The sequence below is a fragment of the Oncorhynchus kisutch genome, linkage group LG30 (assembly GCF_002021735.2).
Source record: "Oncorhynchus kisutch isolate 150728-3 linkage group LG30, Okis_V2, whole genome shotgun sequence".
Classification (NCBI taxonomy): Eukaryota; Metazoa; Chordata; class Actinopteri; order Salmoniformes; family Salmonidae; genus Oncorhynchus; species Oncorhynchus kisutch.
Window position 1 is genome coordinate 43,808,011 of NC_034203.2, and position 15,000 is coordinate 43,823,010.

Below are 15,000 nucleotides of genomic sequence, written 5' to 3' on the forward strand. Positions count from 1 at the left end.
ATGCCCCAACATACATACACACACGCCCCAACACACACACACGCGCCAACATACACACACACACATGCCCTCATTACCTGCATTCGACCCTCTACGCCCATTACAACAAAAACCTCACCCTTCTCTTCTTTCACTTTCCTCCCAACACTCTTTTCCCCAATCCTCCTCTCCCCTCTTCTCCTCTCCCTACCCCTCCCATCTTCTCCTCTCCCTACTCCTCCCCTCTTCTCCTCTCCCTACCCCTCCCCTCTTCTCCTCTCCCTACCCCTCCCATCTTCTCCTCTCCCTACCCCTCCCATCTTCTCCTCTCCCTACCCCTCCCCTCTTCTCCTCTCCCTACCCCTCCCATCTTCTCCTCTCCCTACCCCTCCCATCTTCTCCTCTCCCTACCCCTCCCATCTTCTCCTCTCCCTACCCCTCCTCTCTTCTCCTCTCCCTACCCCTCCCCTCTTCTCCTCTCCCTACCCCTCCCCTCTTCTCTTCTCCTCTCCCTCCCCTACCCTACCCCTCCTCTCTTCTCCTCTCCCTACCCCTCCTCTCTTCTCCTCTCCCTACCCCTCCCATCTTCTCCTCTCCCTACCCCTCCCCTCTTCTCCTCTCCCTACCCCTCCCCTCTTCGCCTCTCCCTACCCCTCCCCTCTTCTCCACTCCCTACCCCTCCCATCTTCTCCTCTCCCTACCCCTCCCATCTTCTCCTCTCCCTACCCCTCCCATCTTCTCCTCTCCCTCCCTACCCTCCCCTCTTCTCCTCTCCCTACCCCTCCATCTTCTCCTCTCCCTCCCCTACCCTCCACTATTCTCCTCTCCCTACCCCTCCCATCTTCTCCTCTCCCTACCCCTCCCATCTTCTCCTCTCCCTACCCCTCCATCTTCTCCTCTCCCTACCCCTCCCATCTTCTCCTCTCCCTCCCCTACCCCTCCCCTCCCCTCCCCTCCCCTCTTCTCCTCTCCCTACCCCTCCCATCTTCTCCTCTCCCTACCCCTCCCCTCTTCTCCTCTCCCTACCCCTCCCCTCTTCTCCCTACCCCTCCCATCTTCTCCTCTCCTACCCCTACCCTCCCATCTTCTTCTCTCCCTACCCCTCCTCTCTTCTCCTCTCCCTACCCTCCCCTCTTCTCCTCTCCCTACCCCTCCCATCTTCTCCTCTCCCTCCCCTACCCTCCACTATTCTCCTCTCCCTACCCCTCCCATCTTCTCCTCTCCCTACCCCTCCCATCTTCTCCTCTCCCTCCCCTACCCTCCCCTCTTCTCCTCTCCCTACCCCTCCCATCTTCTCCTCTCCCTCCCCTACCCCTCCCCCTCCCCTCTTCTCCTCTCCCTACCCCTCCCATCTTCTCCTCTCCCTACCCCTCCCCTCTTCTCCTCTCCCTACCCCTCCCCTCTTCTCCCTACCCCTCCCATCTTCTCCTCTCCTACCCCTAGCCTCCCATCTTCTTCTCTCCCTACCCCTCCTCTCTTCTCCTCTCCCTACCCCTCCCCTCTTCTCCTCTCCCTACCCCTCCCCTCTTCTCCTCTCCTATCCCTCCCCTCTTGTCCTCTCCCATCCTTCTTTCTTCCACCCTCCCCCTCTCTCCTGAAGACATAATGACATACCTGCCTGCTGTGTCCATCACATAACAAATGGTGTCCTTGGTGAGAGGAGTGAGACAAACGGAGTGGGAGTGGCTTATATCTCCTGACAGATAATACGACAGACAGAGTGGGAGTGGCTAATATCTCCTGACAGAAAATACGACAGACGGAGTGGGAGTGGCTAATATCTCCTCACAGAAAATACGACAGCTTGAGAAGTAGCTCTTCTCACGTTACCTCTGAGAAATGTGTTGTGTCTGTATCCCAAATGGCAGCCTATTCCCTATGGGCTCTGGTCTAAAGTAGTGCACTATGTAGGGAATAGGGTCCCATAGGGCTCTTGTCAAAAGTATAGCACTATGTAGGGGATATGGTGTTATTTGGGATGTCTCCGTGGACACATTCTCCTGCTGACTGGGTTCATATGGACCAGCGTTTCCCAAACTCGAATCATCGGGACCCCAAGTGAGGTACACGTTTTGTTTTTGTTGCCCTAACACTACACAGCTACATCGAATACGTTTATTATTTGAATCAGCTGTGTAGTTCTAGGGCAACAACAAAGGCGTTCACCCTTTGGGGTCACGAGGGCCGAGTTTGGGAACTCCTGAGGACCGCAGCAGAGGGGTAACAGGGAAAATGGTTGGTTAATGTTTGGTCTACTTGACCTGTGTCACTGTTTCTCCATCCCTGTGTACCCATTTTGGTAACCAGATATATTTTTTTAGATATTATTTTTCTCACACACAAATGTCCAAAAAGAAAGAATAGATGGAAAGCTGAAACAGATTTATCCTCCCGACCAACTGTTGAGTACCTTTAGTTACCACATTTGTCCACACGAGGTCAGTGTTTCTCCAATTTATCTAGGCTTTGGTAGACAACACTACGTTATACTAGCACCGCTGCTATCTCATAGTACCTGAGTGACTAGGCTACCGTCTTACTCTGGCATTAAAACACATCTCACGAGACAGAGTCTAGTGTAAGTACTGTAGCTTTTCGATACTCAATACAGTGGCCTGAATGAACACACAACTCATATCACAAAGACTAGTCGGTTACTGGGTCAGATACTGGGTTGGTTACTGGGTCAGATACTGGTTGGTTACTGGGTCAGATAATGGGTTGGTTACTGGGTCGGATACTGGGTCAGTTACTGGGTCAGATACTGGGTTGGTTATTGGGTCGGATACTGGGTTGGTTACCGGGTCAGATACTGGGTTGGTTACTGGGTCAGACACTGGGTTGGTTACTGGGTCAGATACTGGGTTGGTTACTGGGTCAGATACTGGGTCAGTTACTGGGTCAGATACTGGGTTGGTTACTGGGTCAGATACTGGGTTGGTTACTGGGTCAGATACTGGGTTGGTTACTGGGTCAGATACTGGGTTGGTTACCGGGTCAGATACTGGGTTGGTTACTGGGTCAGATACTGGGTCAGATACTGGGTTGGTTACCGGGTCAGATACTTGGTTGGTTACTGGGTTGGTTACCGGGTCAGATACTGGGTCAGTTACTGGGTCAGATACTGGGTCAGTTACTGGGTCAGATACTGGGTCAGATACCGGGTCAGATAGTGGGTCAGATACTGGGTCAGCTACTGGGTCAGATACTGGGATGGTTACTGGGTCAGATACTGGGTTGGTTACTGGGTCAGATACTGGGTCAGTTACTGGGTCAGATACTGGGTTGGTTACTGGGTCAGATACTGGGTTGGTTACTGGGTCAGATACTGGGTTGGTTACTGGGTCAGATACTGGGATGGTTACTGGGTTGGTTACTGGGTTGGTTACTGGGTCAGATACTGGGATGGTTACTGGGTTGGTTACTGGGTCAGATACTGGGTTGGTTACTGGGTTGGTTACTGGGTCAGATACTGGGTCAGATACTGGGTTGGTTATTGGGTTGGTTACTGGGTCAGATACTGGGTTGGTTACTGGGTCAGATACTGGGTTGGTTACTGGGTCAGATACTGGGTCAGATACTGGGTTGGTTACTGGGTTGGTTACTGGGTTGGTTACTGGGTCAGATACTGGGTTGGATACTGGGTTGGTTACTGGGTTGGTTACTGGGTTGGTTACTGGGTCAGATACTGGGTTGGTTACTGGGTCAGATACTGGGTTGGTTACTGGGTTGGTTACTGGGTCAGATACTGGGTTGGTTACTGGGTCAGATACTGGGTTGGTTACTGGGTCAGATACTGGGTTGGTTACTGGGTCAGATACTGGGTTGGTTACTGGGTTGGTTACTGGTTCAGTTAAACAACATGTTTATGTTTGTGTTTTTGTCTTACTTAATGTTTTTCTATCATACAGGGACCTAGAGGTCTGCTTGGCCCTAGGGGATCACCAGGGACTGGTGGACAACGTGTATGTATACAGTACCTCTACAATACTACCATGATACTACTATGATACTACCATGATACTACCATTATACTACCATGATACTACCACGATACTACCATGATACTACCATGATACTACCACGATACTACCACGATACTACCATGATACTACCATGATACTACCACGATACTACCACGATACTACCACGATACTACCATGATACTACCATGATACTACTATGATACTACCATGATACTACTATGATACTACCACAATACTACCATGATACTACTATGATACTACCATGATACTACCATGATACTACTATGATACTACCATGATACTACCATGATACTACCACGATACTACTATGATACTACCATGATACTACTATGATACTAACGTGATACTACCATGGTACTACCATGATACTACTATGATACTAACGTGATACTACTATGATACTACTATGATACTACTATGATACTACCACGATCCTACTATGATACTACCATGAAACTACTATGATACTAACGTGATACTACCATGGTACTACCACGATACTACTATGATACTACCATGATCCTACTATGATACTAACGTGATACTACCATGGTACTACCATGATACTACTATGATACTAACGTGATGCTACCATGGTACTACCATGATACTACTATGATACTAATGTGATACTACCATGGTACTACCATGATACTACTATGATACTAACGTGATACTACCATGATAATACAATGATACTACCATGATACTATAATGACACTGTTATGACACTACTATAATACTACCATGATACTACTATGATATCACCATGTTACTACCATGATACTACTATGATACCACCAAGATACTACCATGGTACTACCATGATACTACTATGATACTACCACGGTACTACTATGATAATAACATGGTACTACAATTATACTACTATGAAACTACCATGATGCTACCATGATACTAGTATGATACTACCATGGTACTACCATGATACTACCATGATACTACTATGATACTACCATGGTACTACCATGATACTACTATGATACTGCCACGATACTACCAATCTACTACCATGGTACTACCCTGATACTACTATGATACTACCATGATGCTACCCTGATACTACTATGATGCTAGTATGATATTAGCATGGTACTACCATGCTACTACCATGATACTACTATGAAACTACCATGATACTACCATGATGCTACCATTCTACTACCATGATACTACCACGATACTAGTATGATACTACCATGGTACCCCTATGATACTACCATGATACTATGGTACTACCATGATACTACCATGATACTACCATTATGCTACCATAATACAACCACGATGCTACCATGTTACTACCATGATGCTACCATGATACTACCATTATGCTACCATGATACTACCATGATGCTACCATGATACTACTATGTTACTACCATGATGCTACCATGATGCTACCATGATACTACCATGATACCTCCATGATGCTACCATGGTACCACTATGATACTACCATGATACTACCACGATACTACCATGATGCTACCATGATACTACTGCAATACACTTAATGCTGCAAAACTATACAGACAGTGTATGTACCAGTACCTCTATAATACTGTAATACTGCTGTAATACTAACGCAATACTACTATGTACTGGAAATGCTGTAAAACTATACAGACGGCCTGAATGCATCAGTACCTCTATAATACTGCAATACTACTGCAATACCATTACTACTGCAAAAGTATACTTCATGTATTAATAATGCATTAAATGTTGTTCACAGGGTCTCGCTGGACTGGATGGCCAAGCTGGTCCCAAAGGAAACCAGGTCAGAAAGTATATCTGGTTATACCTGTAACATCACGAGACACTCAGTCCTCTACCACACAACGATCCTGTCACTACAGATCACTGGAGGGAGAGTGAATACACCAAAAACAGGGCCTCTCGTTCCAGTCTAGAGCAGCACCACTTCAATTCACTGACCCGACTGATCTGACTGATCTGACTGACCTGACCCGACTGACCTGACCTGACCTGACCTGACCTGACTGATCTGACTGACCTGACTGACCTGACTGATCTGCCTGATCTGACTGACTGACCCGACTGATCTGACTGACCTGACCTGACTGATCTGACTGACCCGACTGATCTGACTGATCTGACTGACCTGACTGATCTGACTGACTTGACTGACCTGACTGACCTGACTGATCTGACTGTCTTGACTGACCTGACTGATCTGACTAACCCAACTGATCTGACTGACTTGACTGACCTGACTGACCTTACTGATCTGACTGACTTGACTGACCTGACTGATCTGACTGACCTGACTGTCTTGGCTGACCTGACTGACTTGACTGACCTGACTGTCTTGACTGACCTGACTGATCTGACTGACCTGACTGACTTGACTGACCTGACTGATCTGACTGACCTGACTGTCTTAACTGACCTGACTGATCTGACTGACCTGACTGTCTTGAATGACCTGACTGACCTGACTGACTTGACTGACCTGACTGATCTGACTGACTGATCTGACTGACCTGAATAACTTGACCTGACCTGACTGACTTGACTGACCTGACTGACCTGACTGATCTGACTGATCTGACTGACTGACCCGACTGATCTGACTGACCTGACCTGACCTGACTGATCTGACTGACCCGACTGATCTGACTGATCTGACTGACCTGACCTGACTGACCTGACTGACTTGACTGACCTGACTGACTTGACTGACCTGACTGATCTGACTGACTTGACTGACCTGACTGACCTTACCGAAACCACGTGGGCCCATTGGGAGCGTCCACCGTGGCTCTCAACCTTACCCTTCAGTCCAGTAGCCATGTGGTTTTAGCCAGAGGGTCAGGTCATATTCCTCCCAGCTTGTGATTGGTCACCTGTAACCTTTGACCTGGCAGCAGTGGAGGACAGAGGTCAGACGACAGACTAGTGACTCATTGGGGGTCTGCAGTATAAAATGCCTTCCTATTCACTACATAGTGCACAACGTCTGCACTATACAGGGGTTAGGGTGCTATTTAGGACCTCTCCCCAGTCTACCAGGATCCCACACGGCCCACTTCTCCGTTTGTCAATACACTTCTATGGAAAACCCAGGACAGTGAACATGTTTGTTGTCGTCCTTAGACATAAGCATAACATACTATGGGCCCTTGTCAAGAGTAGTGCACTACATAGGGACATAGGGTTCCATAGGACTCTGGTCTAAAGTAGTGCACTACATAGGGACATAGGGTTCCATAGGACTCTGGTCTAAAGTAGTGCACTATATAGGGAATAGGGTTCCATAGGGCTCTGGTCTAAAGTAGTGTACTACATAGGGAATAGGGTTCCATGGGACTCTAGTGTAAAGTAGTGCACTATATAGGGAATAGGGTTCCATAGGACTCTGGTCTAAAGTAGTGCACTACATATAGGGAATAGGGTTCCATGGGACTCTAGTGTAAAGTAGTGCACTATATAGGGAATAGGGTTCCATGGGACTCTAGTGTAAAGTAGTGCACTATATAGGGAATAGGGTTCCATAGGACTCTGGTCTAAAGTAGTGCACTACATAGGGAATAGGGTGTCATTTGGGACGTATCCCATGACTCAGTTTACTGTAAAAGGAACCCCTCCCTCAGTCTCTCCAATGCAACTGAACTCCCCTGAATTAGTCCTTTTTGTTACGTTACGTACACAGCTTGTGTTTTTCTAAATCTGTCTTAACAAACAATTGAAAGCAGAACACACACCCTACAAAACACCCACAACATCCCAAAGGCATCCTTTCATCTGTATCAATGTTTATTATTGTTTGTTCCGCTATGGTCTCAGCAGGGATGTGATCTAACACAGTCTCAAGGCCAGATCTAGTACTCCTAAGCCGTTCCCAGATGACTCTCTGCTCTGCAGCCGTTGTTTGGAGAGGACGCTGTTTCACAACGCTGACTCTCAGAATACAAAAAAAAGTCAAATCAGTTCAAGTCTTAGATCTTCAGCGCCACTCAATCAAACATGGTATCAGGAAGTTGCCAATGCCAGGGGACACAACAACATTTTTGTTCCACGCAGTGAGTCAAACAGCATAAATACATAAATAATAGAGCGCTATAGAGAGTTATAGAGAGTTATAGAGAGTTATAGAGAGTTATAGAGAGGTATAGAGAGGTATAGAGAGTTATAGAGAGTTATAGAGAGGTATAGAGAGGTATAGAGAGGTATAGAGAGTTATAGAGAGGTATAGAGAGTTATAGAGAGTTATAGAGAGGTATAGAGAGGTATAGAGAGGTATAGAGAGGTATAGAGAGTTATAGAGAGTTATAGAGAGGTATAGAGAGTTATAGAGAGGTATAGAGAGTTATAGAGAGGTATAGAGAGGTATAGAGAGTTATAGAGAGTTATAGAGAGGTATAGAGAGGTATAGAGAGCTATAGAGAGGTATAGAGAGTTATAGAGAGTTATAGAGAGCTATAGAGCGTTATAGAGAGGTATAGAGAGTTATAGAGAGTTATAGAGAGCTATAGAGCGTTATAGAGAGGTATAGAGAGTTATAGAGAGTTATAGAGAGGTATAGAGAGCTATAGAGAGGTATAGAGAGCTATAGAGCATTATAGAGAGGTATAGAGAGGTATAGAGAGTTATAGAGAGTTATAGAGAGGTATAGAGAGGTATAGAGAGCTATAGAGAGGTATAGAGAGGTATAGAGAGTTATAGAGATTTATAGAGAGGTATAGAGAGGTATAGAGAGCTATAGAGAGGTATAGAGAGTTATACAGAGTTATAGAGAGCTATAGAGAGGTATAGAGAGGTATAGAGAGGTATAGAGAGTTATAGAGAGTTATAGAGAGCTATAGAGAGGTATAGAGAGGTATAGAGAGCTATAGAGAGGTATAGAGAGTTATAGAGCATTATAGAGAGTTATAGAGAGTTATAGAGCGTTATAGAGAGTTATATAGTGTTATAGAGCGTTATAGAGCATTATAGAGAGTTATAGAGAGGTATAGAGAGCTATAGAGAGGTATAGAGAGGTATAGAGAGTTATAGAGAGTTATAGAGAGCTATAGAGAGGTATAGAGAGGTATAGAGAGGTATAGAGAGTTATAGAGCATTATAGAGAGTTATAGAGAGTTATAGAGAGGTATAGAGAGGTATAGAGAGCTATAGAGAGTTATAGAGCATTATAGAGAGTTATAGAGAGTTATAGAGTGTTATAGAGAGTTATATAGTGTTATAGAGCGTTATAGAGCATTATAGAGAGTTATAGAGAGGTATAGAGAGCTATAGAGAGCTATAGAGAGGTATAGAGAGGTATAGAGAGCTATAGAGAGGTATAGAGAGGTATAGAGAGATATAGTGTTATAGAGAGTTATAGAGCGTTATAGAGAGTTATATAGTGTTATAGAGAGTTATAGAGAGTTATAGAAAGTTATAGAGCGTTATATAGTGTTATAGAGTGCTATAGAGAGTTATAGAGCGTTATAGAGAGTTATAGAGCATTATAGAGAGTTATAGTTGATTTCTACTCAGGTGGAGAGTTGACTATAGAGATTCTGATCTAGTCTCTCAGTCTTATCTGATCTCTCTCTCTGTTCTACTAAGGTGTAGTGAATCTGATCTTCTCTCTGTTCTACTAAGGTGTAGTGAATCTGATCTTGTCTCTCTCTCTGTTCCATTCAGGGCACACAAGGAGAGTCGGGGCCTGCCGGACAGCAGGGGATCCCTGGATCACAAGTAAGTAGCAGCAGCAGACCAGTAGCAGAACATTTTATTTATTTTATTTATTTTTCTTTCTCCTTTTCACTTTTCACTCTCTCTCTCTCTCTCTGTCTCTCTCTCTTCCTCTCTCTCTCTCTCTCTCTCTCTCTCTCTCTCTCTCTGTCCTTCATTCATCAAATGTACTCCACACTGTGTGATATCCTCTACCACCATGATGTTCTCTCATTAATTAAGAGGCAGAACAACAGAGTTTTCCCCAACACTGTTCCCTCCGTTACATCACCTTCTAAATGACACACATCTTGTTTAGATTTATGGAGTCAAATCAATCCCTGTTGACAGTTACATAGAGGCTCACTGTCCAGTTGACAGTTACATAGAGGGTCACTGTCCTGTTGACAGTTATATAGAGACAGTTATATAGAGGGTCACTGTCCTGTTGACAGTTATATAGAGACAGTTATATAGAGGGTCACTGTCCTGTTGACAGTTATATAGAGACAGTTATATAGAGGGTCACTGTCCTGTTGACAGTTATATAGAGGGTAACTGTCCTGTTGACAGTTATATAGAGGTTCACTGTCCTGTTGACAGTTACATAGAGGCTCACTGTCCTGTTGACAGTTATATAGAGACAGTTATATAGAGGGTCACTGTCCTGTTGACAGTTATATAGAGACAGTTATATAGAGGGTCACTGTCCTGTTGACAGTTATATAGAGGCTCACTGTCCTGTTGACAGTTACATAGAGGATCAGTAATTGTGGACTTATATGTAACAGAAAACACTGTAACATATCGGACTCCACTGCCATGCAGTGATTCGAACACAGACAATGTGGATGCTGTGGATGCTCAGACAATGTGAGGCTGGGCTGGCTCAGAGCGTGCTGTATAGGATGGCACATGGCCACTGGAAATGACCGCACATCCAGGTTTGAATACCATTCAGAGTGAATGATATAAACCGTTTTTCATTTCTAGTTCCCCTTTCCATATCAACCACAGATCATCTAGCTCATATGACTCTAAACTAAGTGTGACTGTGAGACAGGACAAAAAGGCACCCTGTTCCCTTCCCAGTGCACTACTTTGCACCAGGGCCCACGAGGGCTCTGTAGGGAATAGGGTGGCATTAGGAACGTACGCCAGAATGTGTAACACGTCTGTGGTTTCTATTATCTTTCTCCTCAAGGGTCTTGTTGGTCCTCAAGGCCCGATCGGACAGCCTGGTGACAAAGTAAGTTTACGAATGTGTGTGTGTGTGTGTGTGTGTGTCTGTTGTTTTAGATGGATTTCACAGTCTGACCGTTTAAGTGATTTAACAGACTTACTTTCCAAGCCATGGGCACACACACACTCACAGATGCGCTCACACACACACACACGCTCACAGACGCACTCACACACACACACACACACACACACACACACGTATACACTGACGTATCTTGAAACGGTTTCAGGCATTTTGTTTCTAGTTATTATTGAAAGTAGGAAAAATGCTTAGATAATAAAATATTGTTTGTATTGTAAGTAAGTCATGTTGTTCTAGCTCCATTTTATAACCTCTCTCTCTCTCCCTCCCATCTCTCTCTCTCTCTCTCTCTCTCTCTCTCCCTCTCTCTCTCTCTCTCCCTCCCATCTCTCTCTCTCTCTCTCTCCCATCTCTCTCTCTCTCTCTCTCTCTCTCTCCCTCTCTCTCTCTCTCTCCCTCCCATCTCTCTCTCTCTCTCTCTATCTCCCTCTCTCCCTCTCTCTCCCTCCCATCTCTCTCTCTCTCTCTCTCTCTCCATCTCTCTCTCTCTCTCCCTCTCTCTCTCTCTCCCTCCCTCCCATCTCTCTCTCTCTCTCTCTCTCTCTCTCTCTCTCCCTTTCTCTCTCTCTCTCTCTCTCTCTCTCTCCCTCCCATCTCTCTCTCTCTCTCTCCCTCCCATCTCTCTCTCTCTCTCTCTCTCTCCCTTTCTCTCTCTCACTCTCTTTCCCTCCCTCCATCTAGGGACCGTCAGGTCGTCAGGGATTGGCTGGTCTGGCTGGTGCCGACGGTCCTCCCGTGAGTCTTATTTAAAACAATTCACTTCCTGTTAGACGCAGACATAAACCTAATAGGCCAAATTATACCATGTGCCACCAGTATTGTATATACAGTAGTACAACATAGTATAGCATATGTATTTAGCATAGCATAGTATAGTATAGTATAGCATAGCATAGCATAGTATAGTATAGTATGGCATAGTATAGCATAGTATAGTATTGGTATAGTAGTAGTTGTAGTATAGTAGTATGTTAATAATGCCACACCATATAGTATTGATATAGTAGTAGTTGTAGTATGTAAATAATGCCATACCATATAGTATTGGTAAAGTAGTAGTTGTAGTATGTAAATATTGCCATACCATATAGTATTGGTGTGTAATAAAGTAAAATGCCAAATAATATAGTATGAATGTTTCTTCCAGGGTCACCCAGGGAAGGAGGGTCCTCCGGGAATGAAAGGAGGCGTCGTAAGTCTGATTTCATTTATTCAAATATTTGATTCATTCATACCTCATCTGTTATATTACGACAATGTCTTGTTTTGTTATTGTAGGGTCATCCTGGTCCTCTGGGTTCTCTTGGCTACCCTGGCCCTCGCGGTGTCAAGGTAACGACCCTTCAGGGGTCATACCCTTTGACCTTCCTGTTGACCTTAGCTTGATTGATTGATTGATTGATTAGCAGTTGTGTCATGCTCAACTCTTTTTTTAAGTATAAAATATTATATACTATTATACATTCTTATAGTATATATCTATTAAACATTCTTATAGTATATATCTATTATACATTCTTATACTATATATCTTTTAAACATTCTTATAGTATATATCTATTATACATTCTTATAGTATATATATATATCTATTATACATTCTTATAGTATATATTTATATCTATTAAACATTCTTATAGTATCTATATATGAAACATTCTTATAGTATATATCTTTTAAACATTCTTATAGTATATATCTTTTAAACATTCTTATAGTATATATCTATTATACATTCTTATAGTATATATCTATTATACATTCTTATAGTATATATCTATTATACATTCTTATAGTATATATCTTTTAAACATTCTTATAGTATATATCTATTACATTTTCTTAAACATTCTTATAGTATATATCTATTATACATTCTTATAATATATATATATATATTATACATTCTTATAGTATATATCTTTTAAACATTCTTATAGTATATATCTATTAAACATTCTTATAATATATATATATATTATACATTCTTATAGTATATATCTTTTAAACATTCTTATAGTATATATCTTTTAAACATTCTTATAGTATATATCTATTATACATTCTTATAGTATATATCTTTTAAACATTCTTATAGTATATATCTATTAAACATTATTACAGTATCTATATATATTAAACATTCTTACATCTCATGTAGTGTTGACTCGTCTTTGATCCTCTGCTCCCTCCTACAGGGTGCTGAGGGCATCAGAGGTCTTAAAGGCGGTGGAGGAGAAAAGGTAAACAACGCCAGTGTCTTCTTTAGCATGGCGTACATTTACAAAATGGCCGCCTCATATTTGTGTTGGAGGTAGAAGTGGTTCTCAACCACAGATCGAGGATCGGATTACCCAACGTTCAATCATAACATAAACCATTAAGGGGGGGGGAGCTAATATCTGGCCCTGAATCAGTGGTTAGAGGGGAAATGTCTACTTCTATCTTCACCATATGTGCGCCCCAAAATGGCACCATATTCCCTATATAGTGCACTACTACCCATGTGGCTCTGGTCAAATGTAGTGCATAGTGTGCCATTTTGGTACAAAAGACATGTCTCATATTTGTCATTCCAGAATATTTTTTGTCAAGCTCTTTTTAGCAGGCAGATCTGAAAACTCCTTAAATGTCTATCAGGCTTGAAAGGCTTCCGCTCATTTGGGTAGTAATGGGGTGTAGGACGTTCAGCTGGAATGAAGGAGAATGTGTTAGGTGCTGTGATCTGATAGTAGATTGATTGGCTGCCATTGTAGTTCCCAGCTGCTCTAAACATTCCAGCTTGTTAATCTATCTAATGTCTCCAGCTTCGTTTTCCTCTCTAGACATCATTTTTTATTTTGTTACCTTTATTTAACTAGTCATGTCCGTTAAAGAACAAATTCTTATTTTCATTGACGTCCTAGGAACAGTGGGTTAACTGGTCTAGGAACAGTGGAACAGCAGGGTAACTGGTCTAGGAACAGTGGGTTAACTGGTCTAGGAACAGTGGAACAGTAGGGTAACTGGTCTAGGAACAGTGGGTTAACTGGTATAGTGTGGGAGAGTCCCTTAGTGCTATTTGGGAAGGATAGCCTCTTGAAGTTGTTTCTGTGTGTAAATGAAGCACATGCGCAAATAAGGGGTGCTTTCTTTTTGTTGTTGTTGTACTGTTTTACCCCTTTATCCTCCCCGAATTGGTAGTTACAGCCTTGTCCCATCGCTGCAACTCCCATACAGTCTAGGGACAGTTTTGAAGGTCGAGAGCCAGGCTTCCCCCAAAAACACGACCCTGCCAAGCCTCACTGCTTCTTGACACACTACTCGCTTGACCCGGAAGCCAGCCGCACCAATGTGTCGGAGGAAACACCGTCCAGCTGGCGAACTGAAGTCAGCGTGCACTGCGCCCGTCACAAGGGTACAAGAACATCACAGGAAAATGCTCCCCTAACCCTGGACCAAATTGTGCACTGTCGCGGCGGGCTGCGACACAGCCTGGGATCGAACCCGGATCTGTAGTGACGCCTCTATCACTGCGATGCAGTGCCTTACACCGCTGCGCCACTCAGGAGGCCTAAGGGTGCTTTCTGATATAGGCGTTTCTTGATACCATTAATGCTTGACCTTGGTCTATGGTTGGTTCTTTCGCGTCGGCGGGGACAACAGTTGTTGACAACTGTAGCATTGTAGCTAAGCCTAACCCTTTTCCTCACCTTGACATCAGTCTCCTTATCTGCCATATAAACAAGTCATCTGTGTCGAGAAAAGATCAGTCTTATAACACCGTAACTGATCAATGGCATTGTATCAATGGGCATTTCCTCAATATCAGGGAACACAAAAATTAAGAAACGCCCCGAATTGCGGTCTGCACCATATTCTGTACAAGGGTTGTTAAGGGTTGTTGAAAAACACATGCCAACTGCATTCTCAGGTCTGACCGGATGATGTCAGGAGATCACAATATTCTGTAGCTCTGCAATTCACCATGCTACCACTAGA

At 43.7% G+C, this 15,000-nt stretch overlaps 1 protein-coding gene across 1 annotated transcript in view; it reads left to right on the forward strand.

The window, feature by feature from the left end:
• LOC109881550 (collagen alpha-1(XI) chain-like) overlaps positions 1-15,000 on the forward strand; it is a 203,276-nt gene that overhangs the window by 98,538 nt on the left and 89,738 nt on the right. The window contains 8 exon segments of the mRNA XM_031809883.1: positions 3,891-3,944; positions 5,746-5,790; positions 9,663-9,716; positions 10,897-10,941; positions 11,701-11,754; positions 12,167-12,211; positions 12,298-12,351; positions 13,218-13,262. Of these exon segments, the coding sequence (XP_031665743.1) occupies positions 3,891-3,944; positions 5,746-5,790; positions 9,663-9,716; positions 10,897-10,941; positions 11,701-11,754; positions 12,167-12,211; positions 12,298-12,351; positions 13,218-13,262 (396 nt within the window).